Source organism: Alligator sinensis, unplaced genomic scaffold, assembly GCF_000455745.1.
Source record: "Alligator sinensis unplaced genomic scaffold, ASM45574v1 scaffold2081_1, whole genome shotgun sequence".
NCBI classification, from domain to species: domain Eukaryota; kingdom Metazoa; phylum Chordata; order Crocodylia; family Alligatoridae; genus Alligator; species Alligator sinensis.
In genome coordinates, this window is record NW_005843329.1 from 107,827 (window position 1) to 120,848 (window position 13,022).

At 48.9% G+C, this 13,022-nt stretch overlaps 1 protein-coding gene across 1 annotated transcript in view; it reads left to right on the top strand.

Moving 5' to 3' along the window:
- CD4 (CD4 molecule) overlaps positions 1–13,022 on the top strand; it is a 72,224-nt gene that overhangs the window by 48,141 nt on the left and 11,061 nt on the right. Inside the window, exons 3-9 of the mRNA XM_014527149.2 lie at positions 3,076–3,267; positions 3,370–3,516; positions 3,791–4,054; positions 4,657–5,013; positions 5,139–5,375; positions 5,477–5,595; positions 5,879–5,946. Of these exons, the coding sequence (XP_014382635.1) occupies positions 3,076–3,267; positions 3,370–3,516; positions 3,791–4,054; positions 4,657–5,013; positions 5,139–5,375; positions 5,477–5,595; positions 5,879–5,946 (1,384 nt within the window). The remainder of the gene's footprint in view (positions 1–3,075; positions 3,268–3,369; positions 3,517–3,790; positions 4,055–4,656; positions 5,014–5,138; positions 5,376–5,476; positions 5,596–5,878; positions 5,947–13,022) is intronic.

A 13,022-nucleotide genomic window follows, 5' to 3' on the forward strand; every position in this document is an offset into this window, starting at 1 on the left:
CCCTACAAGTGGACATTGGCACCCAAAGAAGGCAACTTGAGACCCTCCGGGTTAGATTATGGTGGGGACGTGGTGAAAGGGATATCATGGTAGGAGTCTATTACAGACCTCCTAACCAAGAGGAAGAGCTTGACCACAAATTCACTAGGGAATTGGCAGCGGCTGCACACACTCAGTGCATGGTTGTCATGGGCGACTTCAACTACCCTGACATCTCATGGGAATAGCACTCAGTCAAATCCGATCGGTCGCGAAGCTTCCTCACTTGCATTGACAAGCTTTACTTGTCTCAAGAAGTCTATGGGCCAACAAGACGCAAGCTGTTGCTGGATCCAGTACTGGCCAAAGGGGATGATCTAGTGAACAACCTGAGAATTGAAGGGAAGTTCGGTAACAGTGATCATGAGTCGATCACTTTCTCTATCCATTGCAAAGCTGGCAGATCAGTCAGCAATGCAGAAATCCTCGACTTTAGGAAAGCCAAACTTCACAAGCTCAGGAGGCTGGTTGCCGAGGTCCTGAATGGCCATGACCTGACAGGGAGGGGAGTCCACGATGAGTGGTTGCTCCTTAAGGACATGATCCTTGAAGCACAAGGGAAGTCCATTCTGGCCTGTAGGAAAGGTAGCAGAAGGGATGAGTAACCCCCTGGCTAAATAGGGAACTCATGGACCTCTTGTATCTGAAAAGAGAAGCCTATAAGCAATGGAAGTCAGGTAACATCACCAAGAAGGAGTATTCAGCACTGACCTGCACCTGTAGGAAGCAAACTAGAACAGTCAAGGCTGAAACCAAACTCAAACTGGCTACAGGAATCAAGGACAATAAAAAGTCCTTCTTCAGATTGTGACAGGGTCAAAACCTGATGGCATTCAACATGGAGAAATGCAAGGTGCTCCACCTTGGGAAAAAAATACACATCATACCTATAGGCTTGGCAATGCTACACTCACTAGCACCATGACTGAAAGAGACTTGGGGGTCACGATTGACCACAAGATGAATATGAGCCACCAATGCAATGCTGCAACTAGCAAAACAAACAAAACCCTGGCTTGCATCTACCGATGCATCTCAAGCAAGACCCAAGAAGTCATCCTCCTGCTTTTCTAGGCCTTGATGAAGTCACAGATGGAGTACTGCATTAAGTTCTGGGCTCTGCACTTTAGAAGGGATGTGGAAAAGCTTGAGAGAATCCAGAGGAGAGCCACATGCATGATTAAAGGACAAGAGAGCAGGCTTTATGAGGAGAGGCTGAGAGCCATGGGGACTCTTCAGCCTGGAGAAACGAAGGCTCAGGGGGGGACTTGGTGGTAGCCTATAAGTACATAAGGAGTCTGCATCAGAAACTGGGAGAACATCTGTTCCACAGGGCACCCCAAAGGAAGACAAGATCTAACAGTCACAAACTCCCGGAAGACTATTTTAGGCTGGACATAAGGATAAACTTGTTTACCATCCAAGTCCCCAGAGTCTGGAATAGACTCCCCTCAGAAGTGGTGCAAGCACTTACTCTGGACACCTTTAAGAAACATTTGGATGCTTATCTTGCTGGGATCATATGACCCCAGGTGGCTTCCTGCCCCTTGGGCAGGGGGCTGGACCTGATGATCTCGTGAGGTCCCTTCCAGCCCTGATGTCCATGAAATGCTATGGGGGGCATGGGGCCCATCTAAGCTCTGCATAGGAGCTGAAAGTATTATGAGGGAAATAGGTTCTATGGGAGGGCAGGGAAGAGAAATTCAGCTCTGCAGTGGGGTGGAAAGTGAATCAGGTGGTAACATGAGGGATCTCTGACCTCTTCAGAGGGGGAATATAAGGGAAAATGCACCTCAGAATTGAGGCTGACTATGTGAATAACTGATTGCTGATGCATACTCAGGAAAAACATCTGGGAAATCCCCAGAGACAAAATCTCAGGAGTTGAGCTATGGTTATGGAAGTGCAAGTGCTACCATAAACTGATTTGCAGCTGAACAACCTTATTTTGTTTCCATTTGGATAGATTCATAGAATCATCTAGTCCAGTGGTGCTCATGGTTTTGGCCCTGTAAGCCAGATGGATGGCGTGTGGCCACCTTGTGGGCCAGATTGGGCCCCATACCACCCCTTCAAACTGGAATTGGGCCCTGGAGCTCCATGCTGCCCTCACATGCCATGATCATGCCCTGGGGCCCCCTGCCGCCTCTGGCCAGCCAAGGGCCCTGCACTGCCTCCACCCAGCTGGGTTTGATCCCTGGGGCCCCAAACTCCCCCCATCTGGTCCCCACACTACTTCTGTCTGGCCCCCATGCCAGACTGCATCACCCTGAGAGCTAAATCTAGTGAGCAGGACCATGGCCCCTCAGGCTCTCCACAGATCCATGGGGAGCCCTGCAGGTTGGATGCTGCAGCACCAGGGGCTGGGGCTGGGGCTGGTCTGCAGACGGAGGGTAGAGTACCTCTGATCTAGTCTGACCTCCTGTGTAATGGTAGGCCATAGGACTGCTCTAAATAAACTCCTGTTTGAACTAGAACATGCCCTTTAGAAAACAGCCAATCTCATTTAAAATTGTCAGTGACAGAGATAATGTCACAGCCCTTGGTAAATTTATTCCAATGGTTAATTACCCTCACTGCTTAAAGCATATGCAAAATAGAACAGAATTGCTGCCAGCTGGGGGAAAGTGAAAGGGAGTTGGTGTGCCAGACTGGCAAGGATAGGATTGAGATATCAGAGAGGCACAGCAGGGAGGAATAAGAGAAGAAATCCAAGGGTGGGGAGTGTAAAGGGTGGGGACATCGGGAGTGGAGGGAAAAGAAAAAAATAGAAAGAGTTGGAGACAGGAAAAGCTTTTCCCAGACAGCAACAGACACTGGATTTAGGGTTGGATACAAGATCTTGATAATTAAGGAGGTGATAGGGAGATGGGAAATTTGAGGAAGGATTAAAGGAACAGAGGGGAATGAGGGAGACCTTCTCATGACCTGGATAAGGAGGCAGGGAATTTGGGGTCCATTTGGCTGGAAGGGAGGTATTAATTGTCCCACTGCTTATTTGCTTACTCCCTATGCTATTTTGGGGGTGTCTTTCAGGCCTGAAGCCTGCTGTAGTTGTAGGACAAAAAAAGGTGGCTGGTGTTGTTGGACAGGAAGTGACCCTACCTTGTAGCTTCACTCATAAAATTCCTTCGGTGACTTGGAAGTACCAGAAAAGATCAGAAAACACCGGACAACAAGAATCACAAGAAGACACTGTGATCAAATATTACAACGATGTCTTTAAAGGTAAAATCCTAAATTCACCATGCCTACCCCCTATGCAGGGCTGGGCAGCCCCCTTTCCTCCACAGTGGAGTTCTAATCCCAGCATTCTTATTCTTCCTGAAGGAAAGGCTCCGATGGCCAATCGATCTGTATTAATTACAGAGAGCTTTTCCCTGAAAGTGAAGAAACTGACACCTTCTGATGTTGGCGAGTATACCTGTGAATCTGGAAAAGGCAGAGGGGACACAGTCCAGCTGGTGGTGTTTGACAGTGAGTGATTGGGGACCATAATGAGACCTTTCTGGGAGAGGAAGGACCTGAGTCCCAGGGGCTTTGAGAAATGGCCCTGCTGAGATCCCTCTCCCTGATCCATCTCCTCCAGCCTGTGCTGGTGCAGATCCCTTTCTTCAGCTTCTCAAAGTCCAAGCTCCTCATATTCACCTTTTTCTGGGATACCAATAAGGACCCTTCACTCCCAGATAGACCTTTGCTTGGGGAGGCAGGCAAGGAGAGGACTCACTGACTGGGCTCTTTCTTTCTGCAGTTACCTGGTTTACAACAAAATATTTACCACACAATGGAAATTTCTCCCTGAGCTTGAAGCAATACCCCTCTGCCCAGAACAAAATCACTGTCACCTGGTGGGACAACAAACACATGAAAGTCACAGGCAAGCAGTCACAGACAGGTCAATACAGTCTGCAGAAAATTGGTCTTCGGATTACAGACAGTGGGACATGGAAATGCAAGATCGAGTTACAATTCTTACCCAGGAACCTGGAGATCCCCTTTGATGTGAAAGTGATAGGTAGGAAAAACCCTGGATTCTTGGACTCCTCCTCTCCACACACACAGACCCTGGGATGGGCAAGTCCCCCTGTCCACTACCTCAGTCCTGAGCATTTGGAGCAATGAAGCTCCAGGTGCTTTCTCTTAGGATTTCTGGACTTCTGAAAATCCACATTGAACAAGTGACCTTGAACAAGTCACTTATTCGCCCTTTGTGGGAAGCTTGCTTACTGTGAGTACCTCCAGATAATGGGTATTCGGTAGTCCCTCTAATCCCAACATTACTACAGTCCTCTTTCCAGGGCGTCCCATAATCTGTCTCCTTCCCACTGGGGTTTTTGTCTTTAAGACCCTGCAGGTGTCTCTCATTTTTCTCCTCACAGCTGAAGCTTTGGCGAGCCCTGTGGGTTTTTAGTTCTTTGAGTCTTTATCAAGAGTCCAGCTCCTGATATTTTCTGTGGCTGTTTTCTGAATCCCCCCCCCAGCCCAGAACTGAGTACAGCAATCCAGCTCAGGTCTTCCTGGAGTTGCACAGAATGCCTGGGTGAAGTTGAAAAAATGAGAAGGAGGCTATTGCTCCACATACTTCTGTTTGTTCTTCTCTCTCTGCTCTAAATTCAGGTTTCCGTGATTTGGAGAGTGAGATCCGGTATGCAGCTGTTAATACAACAGCGTCCTTCTCATACTCACTGAATCTCCAGGAAGTCAGATGGACGGGGAGCTTTAAAGGACATTTGGATTGGAAAGCAAAGACAAATGACAAGTATCAGGAGATAATGAATTTCAACTTCACTAATCAAAAATTGACCTTGCCCAAGCAAATTAAGCGCTTTGGGTTCAAGGGAGATGAGAAATCCTTCAGCAGCCTGGATGTAGAGCTGTCTAAAGTTCTGTTTGAAGATGCTGGATGGTACCAGTGCAGAATCACGTTTGACTTTGGACATGTGGAGACTGCTATCCACCTGGTAGTGATGACAGGTGAGAGGAAAGTAAGCCCCAGAAAATGGGCTGGGGGAGTGTCCCCCCAGAGGTGTCTCCTGCAAGAAGCCCTGAAATCGTGAGATTGTCCTCTCACTTGTGTCTCCCCCTTCTGTTGTCTACAGTCTCTGCCACCCCTGCTGGGCCTCTCTCCAAAGGGGCTGAGGTGATGCTGCACTGTCAGCTCTCAGCTCTCCCCTCACAGAAAGGCCTACTGATCTGGCACCGTGTGAATGGGACAGATGAGGAATCTAAGCAGGTGATGCACAGGGAGGTGGAAGTGAAGGCCAGGACTGCAGGGCTATGGAGGTGTAGCTTCATATTGGAGACCAAAACATTAATCAGCGCTGACTACATGCTGGGTATGGGGACCAACTCTAAACTGCTGCCCCTATACTGAGGAGCCTTTTGTCTCTGTCTGCCTCTTAGTCTTCCTCTCCCACTGACTGTCATCTCTCCACAGAGGAAGCTGTCGAGTGGAATATCTATGTACTGATTGCGGCAATAACTGGAGCAAGTGTGGCACTACTTCTCTTTGTCAGCCTGTGTACGTTTATCTGTATCGCATGGCAGCGCAGGAAGGTGAGTCCTTGAACCCTTGTACACAGTGAAATGAGTCAAGTCCTAGCATTTAAAATGAGTCTCTAAGGATCCTCACCTTCAGATGGGCAAGTGGGAGGGGATATGAAAACCCCATGTGGGGAAAGGGATCTCAGATCATACAGCCCAAACAACTCTCCTTGGAGTTTGGTGGATACAACCTGCCCTGTCTGGAGATGGGGGTGATTTGAAACCTTCAGCCACTTCAGAGAGAACTTTCAATGCCAAAATAAAACCTTGTGCCACGCTCCTTCTCTCTTGGCAGCGGCGGGCAAAGAGGATGGTGCGAGTCAGACGAGACCTGCTAGAGAACAGAACATGTCAGTGTCAACAGTAAGTATTGTGGCCAGCACATCTAGGGCAGGAAGAAACTTGGGCTTTAAGACAGTGGGAAGACTCAGGGAACAGGGAATGGGACATGGACTTTTCACCACCTTGGCTATGGTTGGAGGACAGTCATCTCCATGTGTAGTTGTCATGTTAATTATCCTGGCTGTGGTTAACATCAATATTCAGAGCAGCCCCCCTCATGTTTAATCAATTTGCTGCTACACCCCACTGTAGCAGGGCACTAAGATGTGCCAGCTCCTTAAGGCTGAAGAAGCCTGGCCAGGGAGCTGGGCAAGCTAAGCAGAGCTCCCCAGCTGCAGGTTGCCAGGGTAACAGCCTAAGGAAGTAATTGGCCACACCGGCTGACATCACCAGACCAACAGGAGGCAGGGTTCTGGGATATATAAGCCCAGGCTGTAGCTAGCAGACACATGCTCTCTCTCTAGCAACTGACAGAGAAGATGCTCCTGCCTCCTGATGCTACTTGAGACTGGTGCTGCCTGCCGAGTTCTCCTAGGACTGCCTGCTATCTAGATGCTACATAACTACAGGGAGTCTCCCAGGTACCTAGAATAGGGGCATGTTACTCTGAGTAGAAGGTTGTCCCCTGAAAGAGGCATAGCACTGTTGTTATTGCTAGTATTTAAGTTATAGCCTAGGGGCTTGTGTTTGTGTTCATGTTTACCCTGGAGGATTGGGATGAGGCTAGAAGGGGAGGTTTGGAGGCTTCCTTAGTGCCTGGAGAGAGAGGGTATATGATTGGGTAGAGCCCAGTGTCAGGCACACTGAGCCCAGAGCACCAGGAGGGTGCTGCCAAAAGGACTCAGCAAGCCCACCATGCCAGAGGGGTGCAGGTACAGGGTTGGGTGAGCCCATAGCTCCAGAGGGGTGCAGCTAAGGGGGTGCAGAGGTAGGTGCCCAAGAGAGAGGCACAGAGCCAAGCATTTGACAGAACGGCACAGAAAGCCAGTCACTAGAGAACTCGGTGCCTGCGGGTTACAGAGACAGGAGCCAGGGGACTCAATACCACGGGCGTATAGAGTTGATGACGGTAGTAACACCTGCAAGGCATGGGACACACGTAGAGGAGGTTGGAGCATGTATGTACCACCTGGTATAGCTGAACACATGAAGGGCAGCCTCCCACCTTAATTATTTACTTACAAGGCATGGCAGGCAAGATAGGTGGACAGACTGTCCAAGACAGGTGAGTAGGCTGACACGGAGGGCAGCTTCAAGACAGCCCCCTGTCACACCCACATACTAGGGCTGTGTGAGGCTTCGGACAGAGCTTCGGATCTGGAGATGCTTCGTGGTCCAATGCAGCACATCCGGATCCAAGGGCTGGCCTTGTTAGGCTTCGCAAAGCGCCTCTGAGCCGCCTTGGAGATCCGGCCATAGGGTATAACGGGGAAAACAATGTATCTATAACTTTGTTGTTTTTTGTCTGATTTGGATGAAATTTTTAGGCATGATAGACTCTGTAGAGAGGATGAAGCCTGCTAAGTTTCAAGAAGATAAGTTTAGGGGTTTGGGGGGAACAGCACCCCAAATTCTTGAAAGCAAAACTCCTGCCACGTCTACGTGTTACAACACAGGGGGGTCAAAACTGCAGGAATGGTAGATCTTACTGAGGCCACTAAGCCTAACAAGTTTCAAGAAGATCGGTGCAGGGGTTTGGGGGGAACTGCCCCTCAAGCTGCGGACAAGCAAAACTCATGCCATGGGTGCTGTGGGACTGACTGTGTCTGTCTTGGACGGACTGTGCCTGTCTGTGGGCGGGGAGGGGAGACACTGCTGCAGGCCTGGCTGCTAAGCTGCTGTGTTCCCAGTTACCGATCAATGGATCATGATTCACTCAGGGACTCAGGGACTCAGGGACCAGCTCAATACACAGGACCTAGCTACTACATAACGACTTAACGAGCATCAATTAGCACCTACAAAACCAGGCTAAGGAGAGGAAAGACTCAATATAGGCAATCAACTGCCCCAGGACAGAGACAGTCTTGGCAGGAGGTTTGTCTGTCAGCAGCTAGGGGTGCAGGGCCCCAGAGCCCCCCTGCACCGATCTCCTCCACAGCTGGCAGGCGTCACAGCAGGGGCCATCATCCCTGCAGCTGTCACCCCGCTGCGCCTTAACACATGCAGTGCCACCCACGGCAGGAGTCTTGCTTGACCACAGCTAGAGGTGCAGTTCTCCCCAAACCCCTGTATTGATCTCCTTGAAACTTGGTAGATTTCATGCTCTCAGCAGAGGCTGCCACTCCTGCAAGTTTCATCCAAATCGGACAAGAAACAACAACGTTATAGATATTTCGTTGATTCCCCATTATACCCTACGGCCGGATCTCCAAGGCGGCTCTGAAGCTTCGGAGCTGCTTCAGCCAGATGGAAGCAGAAACCTGTTCCGGAGCTCCGGATTGGATCACGGCCATCTGAAGGAGCTGGATCGAAAGCCGGTTCGGATCGCTGGCGACTCGCACAGGCCTACCACATACACCCTAACACTGCGCTAACTCACACGAGCAAAAATGCCAGCTTCCACAGCCATCATATTTCATTTGAAAGGTCACAAGTTTGATGAATTCTTGCCAGATTCAAAGTAAGACTCCAAAGGAACCCTGCAAAGCTTCCTGGCTAGTCTGGTCTGGAGCCAGGAATGCAGGAAGCTGTCTGGTCTTTGCCCTCTAGGAAGACATACCTAAGGGATGAGTCTGCTCTAGGGAAAGTGACCCTGGAAACTGTTCCAGGTTGACCAAAAAAATGAGAACTCCCTGGAGGAAGGAAACTCTGCTTTTCAGCTCTCTCTGCCAGCAATATTTTTTGGCTGTTCACCCTAGAGCCCCTAATATTGCTCCAAAATGCTCTGTATTGTGAGTGATTGCTAATAGCTTTCAAGGGGGCTTTTTCATGCTGGGTGGCCAGGCCTGAGAACCACACAGGGGGAAGAAGCAACCAAAATCCAAGGGAAATGTGACAAGTCCAACTGTAGGGAAGCCAGGAGATCCATCTGGGGAACCAAGTCATAGATCCAGACGGCTGGGCAGAGCACAGGGTCAGGAGGCTAGCTCGGTCAGGTATCTGGGACATCAAACCAGAGTCAGGTTAGGGAGCCAAAGGGTCAGGCCAAAATCAGGGTCCATGGGCAAGCCAGGTCAGGTAGCCAGAGTCTGTCAGAGGTAGTAGATGCATGAGCCAAGGGCAAGGCAACCTGGATACAAGATTGTACCTTATTGCCCAGACACTTCCTCTTCCAGGTCAGGGGTTTTTAAAGGAAGAGGTAAAGGTTCAGCTGACCCTGCCTGGTATCTAGGTCCAGGTAGCAGATTCTGATCACCCCTGTCTATCCTAATGCTCAGCTGTGGAGGTAGCAGACCAGGACAAACAGCTGTACCAGGCAGGCTGAGACACGAGGTTCAAGGCCATAGCCTGACAGGCTTCAGAGGTGCCCAGGCAATCATAGTAGGAAAAGTCATTCTCCTAGAATCTCTCCTAAGTTCAAAAGTTGATGCCAGTATCCAAAGACTACACCATGTGCTACGTTAGTTGCTTAATGGTTTCATAGGCACCAAGATTCCTCTCTAACTGAAGAGCTCCCTTTTTCCACAATTTAATGATTATGTACCATCAGACATCAGAAAAATCTGCCATTCTGTCATTATCACTGAAGAGCCCAGGAGGAGCAGTGTGAACTGGAGAAGGCTCATGTTTATCAATTTAGTGAACACCTCTGTGGTCTCCTGGCAGATAAAGCAGTCTGCAGACCTAAGATAACCAGCAGTAGCTGTAGAAGTTCTGGATGAAAAAGTCCATGCTGGAGAGTTTAATGTACTAGCTATTATGAGTGACTGTAAAACCTTTCACAGCACCCAGACTTTAGATCGTCTTTCTCCTCTCATGTCCTGCTACCATAATGATAATTTTTCCAGTATCAGTCCATGATATGGCTATGTCTGTAGCTCTGGCTTGGTCTTTTACAGCGAATGGTTCCTCTGGGAGCTAGCAGATGGAACCATGGACTGTGTTTCACTATACTCACGTGTCTGGATTGTTAGAGTAACCCCAGTTCCATGTGTTGTCTTTTGACCTGATGACTCTTTTTTGAAGGAGACTTAAACATCGCCAGGTCGACCACTCCCTCTCTAGGATCTGTGGGGAGGTGTTTGGAAACATTCATTTGCCTTTCAACATCTTTGAGTATATCAAGCCACATACACCATGTTTTCTGGTTGTGTAGATTTTGGTGATTTTTTTTTAAAGCCATTCTGTTGTGAGTGGGAAGCTTTTTTCATAACTTCAGGCAGTGAATGGGCACAGGGTAGCCAGAGAGGGGCTATCTAATGTCTTTAGTTTGGTGTGATTGTTCCACTTTGCTTGCAGCTGCTTGCTCTCCTAGTGGCCTGTGGAGTGATTCCAGCAAATACATACTAGCTGTTTATGTCTGCTGCTATTAAACATCTTAAAATGCAACAGTAGTTGTCATTCACCATGAGGCCTGGCTTCCTACACTGTCAGTATATGTTCAGTTGTTGAATAGCAAAATGGAAGCACAGCGATTCTTAGCTTGTACTGACTCCCCATTTTGACTTTGCAAGCTTCCTGTGCATGTTTTTTTCAGGGCACTAACTTTGATTTGTATCTTCTCCATGTGTGCTTTGAAGAAGACTGTGGGCTGTAGCATCATCATAAAGTAGACATGATTCCAGCAATGGGAGAGAGAGTGGTGTGTCCCATCCCAGACAATGCTGAATTAACCTGTTGTTCTTACTGTTCCAACTATGGAGTAGACTCACTTGTATTTTTATCTGGTTTGGCTTGTCATTGATTCTTAGTGTGACAGACAGAGAGCCCAGACAGCAGCACTACTGTTAGTGTAGACTTAATCTGGGTAAACTCTTTGGTCTGGGCAGAGATGCATCGGTCATTGGCATACATAAAACACTTGTGCCTGTATGGATCGCTTAATCATTTATGTAGGGCACTGACAGTCATGCATATCCCCGCTGTAACTCATGCCACTTCACAGAAAGCACCATGAGTTACTGCAAGCCTCCCCTGACCCAACAGATGTATGCTGTTTGGTTGGAGGGGAGGGGGATCAGGCTCCACTTTGGAGCCAATCCAGTGGAGAGGCTGCATATCTGCATCCTTTCTCCCCTAGCTCCGCCACCCCCCTCCAACCCCCCTCCCCCCACAGCTCTGGCATTGTCATCAAGATAGGAGTGGGGAAAAGGCAGGGGAGGGAGCTCCATTCTGGGGTTTGCCTAGCCTGTGCTTGAGGTGGGTGGATGGATTGGAGCCCCCCATCTCAGGGGGACTTCAATCTACTTGCTCGAACCCCAGAATGGAGCTCCCCTGCCTGCCTTCTCCCCCTCCCACCCTGATGACATCACCAAGGGTTGTCTTGAGCTGCATCAGCCCAGCTTTACTCCCAGCAGTGACAAACAGAAGTTAATGAAGGCACTTCACTTCGGAGCACCTTCATCTGAACCCTCATTGAATGAGGGCTAATTGTTATACGATTGGGCACTTTTAAAGCACTCTGCAGCCATGCGCTTCTGTCAGGGCATGGCTGTAGAGCAGTGTTTCCCAACCTTTTCCAGCCCAAAGCATACTTACATTAATAAAAAGTTTCCGTGGCACACCTGTTAAGGTATTCCCCATCCTCATACCTATTGTAACTCATTGTAGCTTATTGCCATGACAAAATTCTGAGGCACACCTAGTCACTTCTGACAGCACACTTTTGTGCTGTGGCACACTGGTTGGGAAACACTGCTGTAGAGTGCTTTCAAAGGGATAACAGCGTGACAAATATCGCTTCTGTCAGTGCCTGTAGATGTAAAAAATCATTGGCATGAGCGTGCTGCCTTGTGGTGGCTCATATCACTGCTGCTGACACTGACTCCTTTTTCTACATAGTTCAGTGTAAAATCATTGGAGGCATTTGTATAAACAGCGAAATGTGCATCAGCACTGAGAAAAAGGTGGCAGTGCACTTTTGAACTAAAACACATCAAAGCTGTTTTAATTCAAAAGCACACTGCCACCATTTTCCTAGCACTGATGTGCATTTCACCGTTTATACAAATGCATGAGAGACAGTGCCAGGCGCCTCAGCTTGCATGTGGAGCAGATTCAATGAATCAAGTCTGCTCTGACACTCTAGATCTCTGGCATGTCAAAGCAGACAAATGTATGTGTAGAAATGTCCTGGGAGTCTCGCGGAGACTATATCTGTTGTAAGATGGTCATCTTTCATCATGTTATACATTGATGAGAACCCCTCAGTCGTTCACTGTACTGTATGCTGTTCACAGGACAAGAGCAGCATCTCTTACCAGACCCTTTCCAAAGCAGTCTTCAATATACTGCATGAGGATCAGCACTTAACCTGTGTATGACTTGCCTGGTATCCGGCTTGCTCTGGAATTAGGTGCTTTTCAATGAATGATGAGATGACAGGTGATTTAAACTAAGATGTCTGTTCAATTTGCAGATTGAGTGTATTGCAGGGGATTGCTTGTCCCAGACAGATCAGGTAGGGAGCAACAGGGCAACCATCTTTATTGTACAGAACAAAAAAAATGTTAACTGAATGCTTCTCAAACATGATTTAGTCAGCTATAAGGCAGTGGCAATGCATAGGGGATGCACAGTGGTGCACCCCCTGAGAGTGCTGGTGCCCCCACTGAGAGCGAGTGCTCTTGGTTTAGGCAGTGGGTAGGGGGGGCAGGCAGAGTGCTGGTGCCCCCCTCCAAGAATTGCTGCCGGCACTTCCAGGCTTGGCATCTGGCCACGTGGGGACCCCCTTCCACCACCGACACCGCTGCAGCTGCTGACCGATGGTCCGTGCTCTGCCCACCCTTGCCTCCGATGCTTGCATCACCACCTGTGGGTGGTCACCATGTCCCCCAGACTCAGGAAGCACATGTCGCTTATGCTATAAGGTGCAAATCTACCCTATCTTCTGTCTGACTGCAGACTAACACAGCTAACTACAGCAGGCAAACCAGAGGCAAGGACAACACAGAATATATATATCTACACTCCCCCCCCCCCCCCCCCCCCCCCCC